Here is an 18,703-nt window from a genome sequence, read left to right as displayed (position 1 = left end):
ACCCTCGATATATATATATATATAGGGGAGAGTCGGGTAGCCCCGCCTACTTAAGGAGTATTGCTTATATTTCTGTATAATATTGAGTAATAATCAATATTTTTGTATGTTTCTATTGTTTTATCACCTAATTAAGTAATGCAAAAAGAATAAACCAAAAAAAGAATACTTTAACTTAAAAAAATAGAAATTTAAAAAAACATGTTTTTCAGCTCTTTTCAAAATGTGTCAGATAGCCCCGCCCAGTTACAAAAATTATGTTTTTTGACTGTTTTTTCAGGTGTAAATGAAAGTGACCAATGTATTGACAATAGATAAGCCTCATTTATCATTTTTATCACAAAATTATTTTATTTATTACATATTTATATACTTTTAGTGAATTCTATCATTTAATAACAATAAATGTCATACTTAATGTCATACATATATTTGTTGTTAAAAATGCATATAACATTCAAATTTGAAGCAATAAAATAATAATCTTTGCAACCGTACATTTATCGACAAAATGAAATTGGGCGGTGATACCCGACATTCATGTGAGCGGGGCTACCCGAAATCCAATTTTTTTATAAATTTGTAATTACTCGAACAATTTTTCACATGTAAACTTCTTTCTTTGTGCAAATTAAACTTAAGACTACATAATTTAATGCTGTATTTATGGAAAAAATTATTTTTTTAGTAGTATTAAAATGAAGTTTAATCGAAACATTCAACCAATTTTTCTTAATCTCATGACTACTGTATTCAACATATTTTCAAAACTATTGTTTACCATGTTACCAGATGCATAAATACTTGAAACTTTGAAAATAATATTTTTTAAATATAACAGTTAATGTCCGATGGCCCATTGACTTGAAAAAATATTCTATTCATATGAAACTGACAGTGGGCGAGGGTACCCGACACTCTCCTACTGAAATTTGAAAAGAAAAGAAATTAGCATAAATATTTTTTTAAATAATTTTTTTTCTTCTTTTTCATTAATCTTTTTTAGAAAAATATATACTAATCTTAATGGTTTTTATTTATATCTATATATATATATATATATATATATATATATATATATATATATATATATAAATATATACACGTTGAATATGTTCGGTGAATGTTTAATAAACTTTAAGGTCTCTTATAACAGTAAAACAAGCAATAAAAATCAGAATATGCATGATGTTTATTAGGTTTGAAAATAGATATCAAGTAAAATTGCATTTTTATTGCATTTTATTTTGAAAAAATTTATTTTAAATTGTTTTAAATTTCAAATGTTATTAATCAGAATCCTTAAATTGGTTTTTAGAGTGAGGTGTCGTGTACTAATTTTAAAATATGAATTTGGTTTATATATTCAATATTAATTTCTATGTTCTTCTACATTTCTTTTAACAGACATTCAATCTGAAAAGAATTTTCAACTTAATTTATTATTTCAAAAAATTTATTTTTTAAATATTTTTTTAACATTGTTTATTTTAAGTTGTTTTGTATCAATTATTTTATGTATTTCTACCAATTGGTGTCTTTATCAATTGTAATCTATGCTTCCCTTTACTACTGAGCCACGAATTTTCGTATGGGAATGGATTAAATTGAATTAAGGATGGACCCACACACTTCATGAAAAATATGACTTGATATTCATGTTCAAAAAATGTTCTTTATATTTGTATGGCTGTCATTCATAAAGATGAACACACATTCATATTCTGCAGTAGAAAACACAAGTGTATTCGCAGCATTACTTAGATTCGTATAATTCGATTGAAAATTATGTCTTTAATTAGATTGAAATAATGCTACTGTCTTCTTACTTTCGGTAAATATTTATCATATCATTAAATTCATGTTTATGAAGGCATGCCAGAAGATCGTTCATTATTTCTACAGATGTTATGGGAGCACTTATCGCCATATCTCTAATTTACACCACTAAAATATGTTTGTATGACACTGTAGCTTTTTATGTGTGATTTTAGATGTAAGGCTATGGATTTTAATAAAATTAAAGTATTAAAGTGGAAAGATGGATTTTAGTAAAAACAGAAGTAGGGTGACACATGGGTATTTTTTTGAAAGTGGGAGGGTGTGTTCTTCCCACTTCTAGCATAGCACTGTATTCATGTCTTAATATTTGTTTATTTTTCAGATCTCAGCCAGTCATACAATTATCAGCAAAGATTGTATTTACACCAAAACAAATAAATACAAATGTAACCAACTGTACTTTTCAAGGTCAGAAAGTATCTTGCATCAGTGTTAAAGCCTGTCTTACGTATTTTGGAAAGCATGCCCCTTTAAGTTTAGGTAATTTTTTTAAAATTATATTCTTTAAAGGAATTAAGAAAACATGTTCTTCTAGTCTCTGAAATAAAATATCACTTTTCACTAAATATAAAAAAGTTCTTTGCAAAAGGAATATTTTCTTTTGAAATGCATTTTAGATACATTTTGAACCTATCCTTTTTTTTTTTTTTTACTATGAGCATTTAGTCATAGTGACTTGATTTGCTTTAAAGACTTTCCTACTGCAAGATCTTTAGAACCCTTTACAGCAACTGAATATTTGTAATACCTGATTATTAGTATCAGTAATTATCATTATTATTTAAACTTTTTAATCATAGCAATTTCTCTCTATCTTCATGGTGCACTCAACTCAGATATGTAAAAATTAAAGTACATAGTTTTTAAAGTTCTATTTATCTGTCTTAGATGAACTGTAAAAATATTATTAAGTAATATTAAAATATGACTATATCAAAAATCAATTTGAAAACAAATTCTGTGATAAGAATTTTTTATTTATCATAGATTAATAGAAGTGCATACACAATACTCAAGAGCAATCATTTTTGATTAATTTAGTAATAATGTGTCTCAAATGAATTTAAAGCTAACAAATATGCTTCTGCATGGAACACTATGAAATTTTAGTAGTACATAGTAAAAAAAAAATCAAAATTAATAAATTTTCTGTTTTAGCTTTTTTTTTTTTTAAGAAAAAAAAGGTTAAGGGTAAAAAGGATTGTAACTTATAGTACTGTGAGCAAAGTTTTGAATAAAGCATGTGTGCATAAATACCTGAAGATATCTTCTAATGTAAAAGAAAAAAATGAATATACTATGAAAGATTAAATTTTAATAATAAGTAATTTATATTAATATTTTTATTAACATGTTGAAGGGCATAAAATCAAATTCATTTGTTATCTAAGTTAATCAAATTACTTCCTTATCACTTAAAATTATAATCAGTGCATAGAAAAGCAGATATAATTTTCAGTAATACACGTGTTTTAACTTGTAAAGCTGTACAACGTTCTGTCATGTTTAGGACTGGGCTATAAATCGATATATCGCGACATATCGATTTAACGCCTATATCGGCAAACCGATACAACGTTTTCATTCCAAGCGATGCATCAGAAATCTGATTTAAGCCCTCGAGTGAAGAAGACGATATAACGATATAGCGATACACGCAAGGACTTTCTCTTACGTTCCGATGCCAACTCGCGCTGTGGAAGACGATATTGTTTCGTTATGTTGAGACGGCCTTGACTGATGAGCGGTAGAATCAGAATCACTTTTGAGACCTTATATCGTTATATCACATGTTCGTTTTCGCAACTTCGCGATTTGAAATCGTTTCTTGTAGATTATTTTCAATGGGATTAACTTCGTGATCGCCGTCGTAACCTTGTTCTGAACGCAATCTATTATTGAAAAGAATTTATAAAGAAAAGTTTCTTCATTAATTAGGTAAGTTTTTTATTTATTTTCTGACAAAACTTTTTTTATATTTTTAAATGTGAAAATTATCGGAAATCTAATTTAAGGCACCCATAAGGAATTAAATTACAAAGTAAATAAATTTGTTAGGTTATTTTTTTACTTTCTTTTAATTTATTAAAAACCTTTCGGATAAAACTTCTAATAATTTAATGGGCTTCTATTACTGATTTTAAATTTATAAATCTTGAGTTGTTTTTATTTTTAGAAATAAAGTTAAAACAAAACTTATTTTTTGGACATAAGTCAATAAACTTTATTTGTTCAAAAGAATTTGAAAAGTTTGCGAATTTTATTCATTTCTTTTTTTTTTTTATCAATTACTACTTCGTTTTATTAGAGAGTAAAATCATTATTTTTTTTTAATTTTCGTTCTATATTATTAGTTAATTAGCTAAATATATTACCGAATATCACAATTCTTTTGTTTTTATTTTTAAGAATTTAATTAAGAAACTTTGCCTTACTTTGTTTTTCGTTCATAATTCGGTCATTATTTAATTTAATTTAATTATTTATATGAAATAATAATAAAAATAGTGTTTAAGAAGCATTTTTTTTTCTAAAATTTATTTAGCTCTTTGTTTTAAGCATACAAATAATTTTTTAACGAACTTATTTTTTAAATTTTGTTCCTATGCTGTTAGGTAAATATATTGATAAATTTCACTTTTATTTATTTTTTTATTTTTAAACTAAGAAATCTTTTGTTATTTGCGTGATCATTTTTAGAAAATATAACAAAACTTGTGTTTACTTCTTCATTAAGAATTTGAACATTACGATCGAACTTAATAATTCTGTAATTATTTACGCATAATAGTACAAGCAAATATTGATTTGTTAAAAAAAGTTTCTTTTTTTAAAAAAAAAAAAAAAAATATTTTTAACACTTTGTTTTAAGTGTATAATGAATTTCTTAACAAGCTTTTTTTTTTAATTTTTTAAATTTTCTTTCAATAATTTCAGCTAGATATCTTTATAAAATTCCCTTTTTATTTTTAAACTGAGAAATCTTTCAGAGAACGAAAAATTTAAGAAATTATTACAAATCTTATGTTTACTTTTTAGTTTAAAATTCGAACATTTTTAATTTTAAACTTCAGCTTTTAGTCAATCTAACTTTTATTTTAATTAAAATATATTTTGAAATTTTAAAATCAGCTTTTGTTTAATAACAATATTTTTTTTCATTAAGGGTGTTTTAGGGGTTAACTTAAATTAAGACTGCTTATACCTTATAAACGATAAAGAAGTGCAAATATTTCATTCTGTATCTACACACATTTTTTCAATAAATATTTTAAATAAGATTTGTACATCTTAGTCAATTTATTTAATATCTTTATTTAGCAAAACATATATATTTTCAAATTCATAAATTGATTTAAATCAATATGCGTATGAAGTCTTGATATAAATCTGACTTTCTGTGCCTTAAAGTAAATGAAATTCAAAAATACTATATCGCGATACATCGCTATATCGCGATGCAAAACTGACGATATATCACGATATATAATTTCTAATATCGCCCAGTCCTAGTCATGTTATAAGGAGGCTTGTATTAAGCTTCATGATAACTTGTTAGGAAAGAACATATATTTTGACAAGAACATAGGAAAGAACATATATTTTGACAAACTCAAAAAAATATAGTATTTAGTTAAAAAATTATAAAGTTGATTTTTCAGTAAGAAATTTAAATATGAGTATATAGGTACTTATGAAAGTAAAAGAAAAAGGTACAAACTAATTTTTTTAATCATATTGAACTCCTTAGTGTTACATCACTGAAATGTAAATTTAAATGCTGAAGTCAAAGAACTGTTTTGACATGCATCAACACATTGTTATGATATATATTAATTTTTTATAAAATTAATAAACTTGTAAATGCTAAAATAGTTTTTTTAAACAATATATTTTACAATAGTTTTATTTTTTATAATATTTTATATAATTCTGATTCAATTTCTGTATATTTACAGATTTTACACATGAACTTTACTTGGAGCATCCAGTTCAAGGAAACTTTATATCTAACAGAGGATTTTTGTATAAGAATGGAAACAGTTACTCAGTTTTGAAACATAACTCAAGTTTAGCAATTGCTGGTGAAAAGTGTTTTACAGAAGAAGTTTACATTCGAGTAAGTCATTCTTTAGAAATGGAAAATATTTTCAGGCCTATTCTCTGAATAAACAATAAAAAATTTAGTAGTGAGTTGCATCAAAATTATGTGAAACGTCTAATAAACTTTCTGTGTGTTATATCATTTACTAGCACTTTATTGTTGATTTTTTTAATTTTGTAATTTGATTTTAAAATTTTGATGATAAAAAAAATTACAAAGCTGATTTTGTTTTGTTAATTAAAAGCATTAAAAAATCGAAGAAAAAATTATTTCATGAAAATTATTTAAAAAAAAAATTTTATGCATTCATTTTAATCTTCTTTTAACGTACTTTAATCATAGTAGACGTTTAATATGGAAATTGTTAAACTATAAGACTTAATTAAGATTTTGAATTTCATATTTCAAAATTTGATTTTACATAGTTTTTATTATTATTATTTATTTAGTTTTATTTTTGTTACTCTGTACAATTTTGATCCTTAGAGAGGAATTTTTTTCCACTGTTTTTTCACTACAGTTAACTCTATTTCCTATAAATTTACTGATAGTAATATAAGAACTATTCATCATACATTTTTATCATTTCTGTTTGCAGTTAAAATTCATTCTGCATACTTGCTAAAGCTTTGCGAAGGTGCTTCTGTTGATTTCCTCCTGTTTCTCTAATTAAATCCAGATTTCATCCAGTTTCTCTGATTAATCCATCTCTAATTAAATCAATTTTTATCATACTGTCGGTCAAAGGGTTCTTGCCTTCCCACGAACTTTTCTAAGAAAATGCAACTCTTGTGTTGACTGAAGACTTTTTTAAGGGAAGGGGGATTTATAATTCCCTTATTGGGTATTCTTTTCATACTCAATGTTACTGAGAGAAAAAAGCAAGCTGTTAATCATTGACATGTGTTTTTTTTTATGTTACAACACCATTAAATTACAGCTACTATGTGATCCATTATTTTGTAACTTTTTCAATAGTTGTGAACTCACTATTTCATACATATTTACACTTTTTAATTTTTCAGAATGGCACTAAAGATCTAATCACTCCAATTCAACTGCTTTATAAGTACAGTCTAGTTTCAGAAGAAGAGAATAGAGCTTTCAATAATAATTTTCCTGTTATAGATCCACAATCTTCAACAAATTTAACCTCTTTTGTAAGTATATTTAGTTCTTATACAATAGAACCTTGATCGATCATTTCTTGTGGGACCCTTCATTGCAAATGATAGACATGAGAAAATAATGAATACTGGTCAACATAAAATATCAAATAATTACTTAAAAATGTATGAAAGATGTAAAGTAATGGATTTAAAAATTAACAATTGAAGAAATTATTTTAATAAAATAATTATGTACAGTTCGCCAAAGAAAATGGACCACTCTGCATAACTTATGATCTAAAGATTGGATCTTCATGCTTAACCCCTTAACTGCTGCGGGCGTATATATACGTCTCGGCCAGACGATGTGTTAACTGCCGCAGGCGTATATATACGTTTTCCTGAAGTACGATGCTTTGCATTGCGCTGCTATAAATAGAACTACACCCCTACTTCAGATTGCAGTAAAATGACCTTGAAAGTGTTTGCTTTGCAAATATATTACTAATTTCGGAGGAGGGGGAATGGGAAATGGATGTTATGGAAAAGTGATATCGTATTAATCGTTTGCTTGTCTCCTTTTGAGTAAGGTCGGGTTTATTCTTTTTTCGCTTTCGTTTCCCGTATGTATTTGGTGCTTTTTATTCTTTCCATCAACCTCTTCAAATGCATCGGAAAATGTGCTGTTTGTTCAAGAAAAAAATTCCTTGTAAATCCCGCTATCAGTGCAATGAATGTGATGTTGGTTTATGTATCCAACCATGTTTCAGGATTTGTCATACAACAGCCAAGTTTTAACATCTTTTATATTGTATTTTTATTATTTAATTTAAATTTTGTATTTTCTTTCTTTCCTTTTTCTTGTCTTGTAAAAGTAAACTGTTTTTAAATTGCAAGGCGTGCATCATTTCCCCCCACCATAACACTGCGTAAGAAAGTGCACTTAAGCGAAAAACGGTGGCACTGGGGAGTGAATCACATAAATTTTACTCGGCAGTTAAGGGGTTAAGGGCTCGAAAGAGTGACCTCAAATATGCTAATCAATTAGTGCAGAGGATATTTTAAGTTATGAAATCAGATACAAAAACGTACTTTCTCTGAATAAACATACTTTTTTTTCTCAACGGATTCAGATTTCTGATGCCCAAAATATGGTCCCCATATTCTAGTCTGGAGAGTGATTCTAAGTTTGGAGCTCTTAATGTTAATTCTACTTTTTGCTTATTTGGACATATTTCAAGAATTTTGTAAACAAATTGAAAAGTTTTTGCACACCAAGTTATTTTATCAAAGGATAAGTCGTTGTAAATATGACTTATAGTAAATATTTATTATTTTATTAGATAATAGTAGAAAAAATTTTGAATTTTTAAGGTATAAATTTTTTTATATAATTTTAAAGTATGTAATTTTGCATGACAAATGCAAAATTTGAGCGGAATCGGTTGAGTAGAATCAAATTTTAAATAAATTGTCGATTTAAAATTCGATTTCTCTGGAACTATTAAACTGTTTTCACTCAAATTTTGTATTTCGTCATGTAAAATTAAATACTTTAAGATGACATTAAAAATTGTATGCCTTATAATTTAAAATTTTTTCCACTATTATTTAATAGAATAATAAATTTTTAAAAAGAAATATTTTTGCATGGAATTATCTTTAGATAAACAAATTTTATAATTGTGTGCAGAAATATTTGAATTCGCTTAAGAAGTTCTTGAGATATGTCGGAATACGAAATAAGCAAAATTTACATTAAGGGATCCAAACTTTGAATTGCTTTCCTGACCAAATTATGGGGCAATATTTCCCTGATTGCTTCTACCCCCCATATAATGGTGGTCAGAAATCTGAATCCATTGGAAAAAAAGGTATGTTTACTTAGAGTAAAAATGTTTTTGTGTCTGATTTCCCAACTTAAGATATTGTTTGCTCTAATTAATTAGTATATTGGAGTCACCCCCTTCAACCATATAAAATGAGTCCTAGAACATCAAGATCTGATCATTAGATCAAAAGTTATTCAATGTGGTAGATATTTTTGGTGCACATACATAATGCAAAAATTTATACACTATGAAAAAAAGATAAATAAACACGATCATTTAGTTAAAATATTTCCAAATTTTTGTTTTTAAATTCTTTTTTCTTTTAAATGCAAACAATGAATTTTCGACATTTCTAATGCATTGCTGTTCATTTTCAGTAACTTTGAGTGAATGCAGAAACTTTCTAGTTTTTTCAGAGGTTTCCTTCCACGAATGTTAGCACTAGTTGTAGTTTCTTTTTACCACTACTTTAAAATCACTTTGCTTTTCTTCAAGTTCTTGAACCAACAATACCACAAGTTTCAACATTTTCATCAGCTGGTGCCTTAACGCTAAATATGCAGTTTGAAGCGTTTCTCCCAAACTGTGAGCTTTCTCTTCATCATTATTAGCACATTTTTTCTCAAAATAAAATAACTACAATATATATATATATATATATATATATATATATATATATATATATATATATATATATATATATATATATATATATATATATATATATATGATGGCAGAATTTCTGAATGGTAGATGTGAGAATCTGTTAGTTTAAAAAAGGATTGAAACAGGTATTATTAACTTTATAACTATTGAATTTGTGACAGTACAGTTAGCAAACAAAACGATACTGACGGGAAAACAGAGAAACAAGAATGATGGATCGAGGTTTGGTTGTAATTTATTAGTATTTATGACATTATTGAATATAGTCACAATGCAATGCTTAGTTTTATAAATGCTTGCCGTCTGAAATTTTACTTATTATATTTTCTTAAATACTGAAAGATAACATTATAAAGTATAAATTTGTTATCAAAATCAATATTTAATTATTTATTGTTCTATTATATAGATTGAACTTTAGTAGTGCGCATTAACTTTTGAGTTGTAGATTGAAATTTTGTAAGGTGCTTTAATTTTGAATCAATGTTATAATTTTTGAAATCACTGTAAATAAATCTAGTATAAAGCTACTAAACACATAACTTTTAAACTCTTTTATCTCTAAATAAAATGTATCACCTATTATTTTTATTAATTTCTTGAAATTGTATTATTGAAGATCTAATGTATGGTTTTGTGATGTTCTAATTTTAAAATTTTTAAATTTCTTTTAACGCACTTTTTATCTCAAAATTTTTATAATTTTTAATCATAATAATATAATAGGCTTAATATTGTAGGTGATCCTAAGTTAAAGCATTATTAGCTATATTTAATTTGAAAATGATTACAATAATAAGTATTATTTTCTCTTTTGAAATTTTTTAACTTTTGTATTTGTGCATATTTATGTAGATAGCAAATTCTAAATAAAGCATTTTGAGCAATATTCAAAAGCTTAAATCTCTAAATACCCCAAAACAGGATCTGCATTAGATATTACGTATAATTTAAAAAATCTCTCAGTCATTCAGTACTTATCCAGACTTTAACTTAAACAAATTAATAAGAAAGATCTTAGACATGTCTAAGATATCCAAGTCTAGAACTTAAATATATCTTGCTATTTCTCTTATATTCAAATATCTTTCCTCCACATAGCCATAAATGATGTCTCAGAGATATCCAAAATATCCCAAATTCTTGGGCCTAGACATATTTAGATATCCATGAGGTGTCAAACACATCTACAGATCAATTTGGACACATAACAGATGTGTTTGGATATCAAAACACTGATGGTTGTATGGGAGGGAGTCAATTCCTAAAAATAATTATTTACAACCATGGGAAATATAAATTATAATTTTAAGGAAAAGATATTATTAAAAGTCTTTTTCTGAAAAATCATTACTTTTCATTGAAAAAATAAATTTACTACAATAAACATCAGATTTTGTGCCTGCACTAAGTTGTTTGGTATTGTAGTAGTAATCATGCTTAATTATCTATGATATTATCTGTTATTTTATCTATTTTTTAACTTTTACTTAATTAGTAAACTTTTAAAAAAACTATAAAAAAATATGCTTACCTTACTTAAAAATTTTGCACTTAAAATCTAGACCTTTTTTTAAAGTTAGTAAGTTCAAATTTAAAATGAGTTTGTAACCATATTTTTAGAACTTTTATCGTTACAGAAATGAAAAATATAAAAGCAAGATTTTTTGATGATTTGTTTATAATATGAGTTGCTCAAAAGCATGTTACTTAGTTTCACATGGAAAAATTGAAGATTAGCAGAGATTCATATATTAAAGATTTTATAAATATTGTATGTTTATTTTTGAATATAAAATATATCTAATTTTATTTATTTAATATCAGATTTCATTTTTAACTGGTTGTGGAAATGATGATATGTGCAACTCTGATTTAGCTATTAATGTGAACGTAGTTGGCATGGTTGAGTAAGTATACCTCAAATAATATATTTAATCCATCTAATTATTTATATTGCAGTTAGACATTTGCATTTTGTAATTTACAATTTGAGTATTAAAACAAATACATACATTTCATATTTGAACTACATAGAAAATTGCAAAGGGTGAAGATAAATCTCTATGATGTAAGTATATCTTAAAATATAACCTTTACCTTAGAGTTGTAGATTGGGGAACAAAAACTTAACTCCATCCTTCCCCTAAATTAAAGGAAAAAGTTCAATTAATTAGCTGCTTACTATTAAATTTTGGAGCACTATGCTTTTCTGTAAATCAAACATTAAGTTATTAATTGTTTTAGTAAAAAGAAAAAGTGACCACAGGTTTTCAATATAAATTGAAAACATAAAACATTAAAAATCAACTTTTTCATTTAAAAAAATCATAAGATTTTCATTTTAGAATTGTATTACATTCAGGATGATGATGTTTATGTTTTATAAAGTCAAATTTTTTTGATGGTGAGTCTTTTAAATATCTTATTGTTCCCTTGATCTTCTTGCTCGAAATAAATGCAGGTTTAACTAGTGCTAATGCAGGTTTAACAGTATAAGAAGATGCTATTGAGTTCAAGGTAAATGTTATGGGCTGTTTCTATGCATAAGTTATGCAATGCTATGTAACTGGTTAACTCTCTTGTGCTTCATTTATAAAATTTTATTTTTCAGAAATACACCTTTAACTATTGGGAAAAACTCAACTCTAAGTTTATCTATTGAAGTTGTCAATCATGGAGAACCAGCTTATCTAGCGGAGTTATTAATCACTCTACCACCTGAATTGCCAAGCATTAATCAAGATTTCTGTTTTGCTCCTGAAGATTCTTTTAATCATAAAAATAATGCTACTCTTATCTGTGACCTAACACAGGGAAAAAATTTTCTTTCTCAAGGAAAAAAGGTAAATGTATATTTTGTGAGTGAGTAAATGAAACAAGTTGTTAATGTGCAAAACATATTTATAAAAATCTGTTTTTAAGATCTTTCGAATTAATCACAAAATTATCTAATTCTAATTAATCTTCTTTTGTTGTGATAAACACATTAACAAAATACCCTTACATAAAATTATGATTATTATATATTTTAACAACAAAATCTTTTTTTTTTAAATAAAAGAGAATTTTTGAGAAGAATAAGAACAACAAATGAATGAGAAGCAACCACATAGTTGATAAGCAGAGCTTCATAGTAACTGAAAATAATAATATAGTTTCTACATTATAAATTAATCATAATTGTATAAAATAATGAAAAAATTAGTAAATTAAGTAATACTTCAGAACTTGCGACCAGCAGATGCATAAATAGCTTTTGTTATAATTTCATTTTAAGTTAAGGAAAACGATGGCTACCCAAAAGCGGTAGAATGTTTTTGTCTAAAAAATAGTGAACATGTTATGTGAAGACCAAGTTCCTAAAGACGGGAATACTGGTTTTAATATAATTCAGTTTTATTATTGCATTGATGTTATCTTAAAATATATGATGTACACTAAACAAACCTAAAAAAAGGGGATTACTTTTAATAATTTTTGCTAATGATTGGATTTTATACAAAGCAATCTTCTTGTTCTAAGAGGTTTTTATTAATTTAAATTCTCAAAATTTTAAGGTATAAAAGTATCAGTTTAGAAAAACAATGCTTGAAAGCTCAGTCAAATTATTCTTAAAGAATAATATTTCGAAAGTATGACTTCTTTGAAAGTATATTTAACTATTCAACACATAATGTTAGAACCATGTGTTTTGTCATTTATAAGATATAGTTTGATCTATAAGATTGTGTAAAATTTTATTGACCTTTTAATTTAAAAACGTTTAGGTTTAACAATAATAGATTATTAGGAACATTTTTTGATTAAAATAATGTTTGAGTAAACCAGTCTAGAAATTAGGTATCATACTTTTACTCATGCAAAATAATATTGCAAGATTTTAATGCTAAGACTTATCACAGTTGTTATTAACATATAGAGTAAAAATTGTATTAGTGTACTAATTATTCGACCCTTCTGGAACAATATTTACCACATTGTTCCTCATTTTCTTGATCAAAAATATATAAAATATAAAGAAATATTCATAAAAATAAAGAATGTTACAAGTAATTTTTTGGGCATTAATATAGAAATTACACTTCAAAGTCTTAACTGATGGATAGTTTATTTTTTAAACTATAATACTTAAATTGTAAAGAACTGAATTTTTTTATATAAACGTCGCATTTAAGATAATTTTTTGACGAATTTCTATAGCTGTGAAGAATTCAAAATTTGTACGCCAAATTATTTTTTCGAACTGAATCGAATTTGCTTCAGAGGCAATTGAAATATTTCTACCAAAAAAGGCATAAAGCAGAATTAACAAGATATCATCAATGTATTGTTTTTGAAAACCAGATTAATTATTTAAGAAATTATTTTGAAATTGTACTTCTTACTAAAAAAGTTTAAAGAACAATTTAATTTAACTTTCTATATTTAATGATTTTATTAAAAAAAAATTAAATGAAAAGAAAAAAGAATAGAAAAGATACAAAACAAAACAGTAAAAAAAAGGAGATAAAAATAGCAAGGCTAGTTATTTATTGAAAAAAATTTTATTAACTAATGTTTTGGAAAACGGGGAGTTTAAAATTATTCAACAATTAGTTGACCACATTCTTTTCCACATGAATGAGTGTAAATGCTGAGTATGAAGAACCGTTAACGCCCCCTTTCCAATCTCCCACTGGGAGGGAACTGTGGATGAGTTAAGTTCAAAAAGCTTCCTTAGAAAACTGCCATAACAGGTGAACATGAAATCTCAATCTCTTCTGGAACGGGAGAGTTAAGTGGTTATTATCTCAAAATAGCTTTTATTTAAAATTGAGAAAAAAATTTTAATAACTTGATTTTAAGTTTATTTTTTTCTATAATAGATTGTCATCAGTAAATAGCCTATCTATGAAGTTGATGTTAGGCAATTAGTTTACATTCTTATAATTTATTTAAAGAAATAGTAAAAGATTTACATAAATTAATAGATTAGGGATATAGGAGTAGTGACAATGCAGCTCCTCATTCAATATTTCTCAAAAATGATCGACTAGAAATTATTTATTATTCAATCGAATTATTAAAGCATCAAACAGTAAATAGTCTCTTCGTATAATTGAAACTTTATTGTATGATGACTCTAGTATGTTACAGATGTGTGATAGATAAGATTAATACGGAGTTTTCATTTTCAGGAAAAACTTACTATTAAGCTTGATTTAACTAAAATTCCTACTGATACGGAGCAAGTATTGATTTTTTTGGAAGCTAGGACAGTAAGCAATGAAATAAATCCACAAGACAATAATTATACTCTCCCGTTAAACTTCACAACTGTTGCAGCCATAAGCATAACAGGGTAAGTGTGCATTTATTACTTACAGTTTATGACTACAATAAATTCTCAATAACTTTAAATCTGATAGAAGTCATAACAAACTGGATGATCAGAAATTTAGCCTACTTTTAGTTTTGGTTTTCAATCTCAATTAACAATTCCTATTTTAAAACTGGTTCATATACTCATATTATTTAAGGATATTTTCTCTTTCTCTTAACATCCTCCAAAAACTTTCAGAAAGAAATATATTCTTCAATGCTATACCTTTTCTTTTATATGGTCGGTTTTCTGTTCATATCATTAAGAAAATGGTTTATTTTCCAGGTTGAAAATTTTAAACTTTTGCTTAGACAATCTTAGTGATAAACTCCTAACACATAAACTTAAACAGCTAATGATAAATGCAAAGCTCATAAAGAACTTGGTGGGTTTGAACTGAATTTAATAAATTTGAATACATTGAATCCTTTCATTTTCAATTCCCAATGTAATTCTATGCAGCATTAAGGGAGACAATACAAACAAACTCGTCTGTTGCAGGTGTTATTCTTTTCTCTCATTTCAACTTAATTTGTTTTGACGTGTTGAATCTATTGTGCATGGGTTTTAAATGAGTTGAATTTATTTTACCCAGTAATAGATTTTAAAGATAAATTAAGTTTAGAAATTTGTGTTTTTGTATACTATAAAGAAATGCGAAATTCTCAGTATTAATTTTACTTGGCCACTGAAGTACTCAAAATTGGCTCAATAAAAGTCCTTCAAAGAACATGTGTTGTGACTCCCAAGATATTTATTTTGTATTTCCATGACAACGAGATATATAATGTTTTGGTAATCTGGTAATAAGAAAACTGTTGTGTTCTAAATTTATGTTGCGTTAAAGAATTACGTTAAATTTTGTTACTCTCTGGAAATATGTGTTTCTGTTCTTTATAATATATTAATTCTTCTGTAAATAACATTTATGTGCCGTATTATATGTTTTAACAAACCACTGGAAAACGCATATCAGCTTCTTAGTTTGAACAACATGTATTCAAAGACCAAAATTCAACTGTCTGGATTTTGCTCCTTCAGGGTGCGTAGCGTTTGTAAAAAGTACTTAAAGGTGCTTTTTTGGGGATTTCGTTTTTAAAAGCTTTTAAAGGTGCATTTTTCAGCTGGTGTTTTTAAAAAGTGCTTTTTTTTCCCTTCAGTGATATCTGGTGGATCCCATGCATTTCACGAAAAATGGGGTGTTTGCTACGTAATCATTCACGCGGACTTCATGTCGTACCCACGTTATGACTTGCGCATGCACCCACACTTGAAACCGAAACCCGAGTGCTCGAATTCGGATGGAGAATATCAAATCCTTATGAAATGTTTTTCTTTTTAATTTTATTATTGTTTATTTTATTTTACTTCTAACACTTTTTTGACGTAGGGGGTACGGGTACTTTTGTTCTGAGTTCAGGGTCAAGTTGAATTCACTCGATGATGTGGGAAAGTACTGATTGTTTCGATTTACGTCTGTTTTTTTTTGGGTTTTTTTTTTAACGCTAAAACTGTTTATAAAAAGTTTTTGTTTTTCAATGATATCACTGATTGAATATGAATTTTTTGAGTGCTTGAAAATTTTTGTGAAGTGCTTGAAAAGTTTTTAAAAAGTGCTTATTTTTGATTCAAAGATATTGCTATGCACCCTGTCCTTGTCTTGAATTGGCTGAGATAATTAAATATGGGTCTTATTTAGGCTGAGTAATACAGGCTGATAAATATTGATAAAAATGGAGTAAATAAAAAAATTGTATGTTGGACTTATTGTGAAAATATATATGTTGATAGCCCTTTTTCGGCCAAGATTTTCTTGTCATGACAGCTCGAGTTATTTTGCTAGTAGGTTTAGCTAAACCAGTTTCCCCAAGAAACTAAAAAACAGGCAGGCCACTGTTAATAGTTTTGTTTTAGCCTGTAAGTTATATATAAAAAACATTAATACTAAATCTTCTGACACTTATATTGCTGCATCCAGCAATTGTTTCCTTAAATCCTAACTTAATTTTTATAAACAATTCAATATATATAATTCTTAATTATATCAATGTTGAGGAAATATGTTACACTATTTAAAAAGCATGAATATTCTATATGATTTAGTATAGATTATTTACTCATCAAGGAAAGTACAAAACTTTCATAATCTTGTTAGAAGAGTATAATTAAAAAACTAAAATATCTTGCTTAAAATAAACTAGGGCATAAATCTGTTTATTGCTTTTTCATTCGTAATTTATTATAATATAACCTTGCTTATATTTTTAAGTATTTTAAAATTATTTCACAATTTTTAAAATTATTCTTTTATTAACTTTATGTTCTTAAAAAGTCATTAAATTTTACTTAATATGACAATGATGTAACTGTTTAATATTTCTTGTTAAATCTAAACAATTATTAAACATAAATTTTAGAAATTTTTATTTTATTTGAATAGTTAACTAAGATGAAGTATTAGGTAATAGGGTGATTAAAAATAGTGATGTAAGTTTCTTGTAAAGTCATTTTCTCATAAAAAAATTATTCTGCAAAATAGAATCTAATAAAAATTTTATATTATTCTTTTACTTTTCATTCATTAATGAAGTTACAGAGCTACGGATTTAAAAATTTAGTAAATATCGTAAAAGTAAGACAATAACTTTGAGTCTTATCTTGAAGTATTAATTCCTTTAAACTACCTTAGCTACATTCACCCTATTCATTTTATTTTAAATAAATCAAATCCGAATTGAAAGAGCTATAACGTTTGGGAGTATGAAAAACGTTATTTTAAGGAAAGTCCATTTAATGTTTTTGTACCCTTATTTCATTCATACAAGTGTATGAATTATGCTTTCTGTCAAATTATAATTTAAATTTTGAAAATATAACAGTGCTGATCCATCTTAAAACATTGTATTCTTACCATGAAGCAAAATACCTGATGTTATAAGAATGAATATCAACAGTCATCAGAACTAAAATTTTAATACAATCTTGGTAAAATTTATTTTGATACTATCATGAAACTTTTTTTAAGCTTAATAATTATTCTTGAAAAAGGATTTAGGATTGAAAGTTTATTTTGAAAGAAGTATGAAATGAAAGATCTAGAATAAACATGATAATGTATTATTCATTATTGTATAGTATCCCATTTATTGCTATAATGGAATAATTAAGCAAATATTTAAAACCATACAAAATGTTTCTTTCAGAACTCCTACCCATGAACAGATCCCATATGATGAAAAAATTCAAGAATCATTTTTGCCTCTTACAATTACTCATACATATTTTGTAAGTATTTTAGAAAGATGTTTTATTGTGAAATTATCATAAAATAGGTAAATTCCCCTGTTTTTAGGCTTATTATAAAATAACTATTGGATAAAATATTTTGAACATTTATCCAAAACTATAGTGAAAAAAATTGGCATTAAAACTTTTTTTAAATAAAAATTAGATAGTATGTATAAAATAAGTACAAAAAGTTTTTAAAAATTTTTTTTGTCTCCTCACCTTCCTCTTTTTACATTCAGTTTTGAATTCCTGAATGTCAACTTTCTCGCACTCCTTTGAAGTGGTGACATGCAGCCGAGCATGTATTAGCTGAAAGTGTTAGTAACAAAAAGAAATAAATTTTATCTTGTCGTATAAAGATAACTTTTTGGTATGGTTCTATGTACTGAGTTTCTATTTAGTCATTTGAGCAGATTCAGATGATCTGATTCACTCTAGACGAAATTATGATAGAATTTTACAATTATCACATAAAGTTGATCTAGGTGATAGCAAT

General features: G+C 26.1%; 1 protein-coding gene across 1 annotated transcript in view; it reads left to right on the top strand.

Annotated features, from left to right (window-relative positions):
* Positions 1-18,703, top strand: part of LOC107439183 (integrin alpha-9) — a 95,305-nt gene that overhangs the window by 56,626 nt on the left and 19,976 nt on the right. The window contains exons 15-21 of the mRNA XM_016051687.4: positions 2,165-2,322; positions 5,802-5,962; positions 6,973-7,107; positions 11,382-11,464; positions 12,169-12,400; positions 14,735-14,898; positions 18,123-18,204. Coding sequence (XP_015907173.1) covers positions 2,165-2,322; positions 5,802-5,962; positions 6,973-7,107; positions 11,382-11,464; positions 12,169-12,400; positions 14,735-14,898; positions 18,123-18,204 — 1,015 coding nt within the window. The remainder of the gene's footprint in view (positions 1-2,164; positions 2,323-5,801; positions 5,963-6,972; positions 7,108-11,381; positions 11,465-12,168; positions 12,401-14,734; positions 14,899-18,122; positions 18,205-18,703) is intronic.

Source organism: Parasteatoda tepidariorum, chromosome 11 (genome assembly GCF_982258835.1).
Source record: "Parasteatoda tepidariorum strain Cologne lab strain chromosome 11, Ptep-v5.0, whole genome shotgun sequence".
NCBI lineage: Eukaryota > Metazoa > Arthropoda > Arachnida > Araneae > Theridiidae > Parasteatoda > Parasteatoda tepidariorum.
The sequence above is the reverse complement of the archived record's forward strand: the minus strand, read 5'-3'. Positions and strand labels throughout refer to the sequence as shown.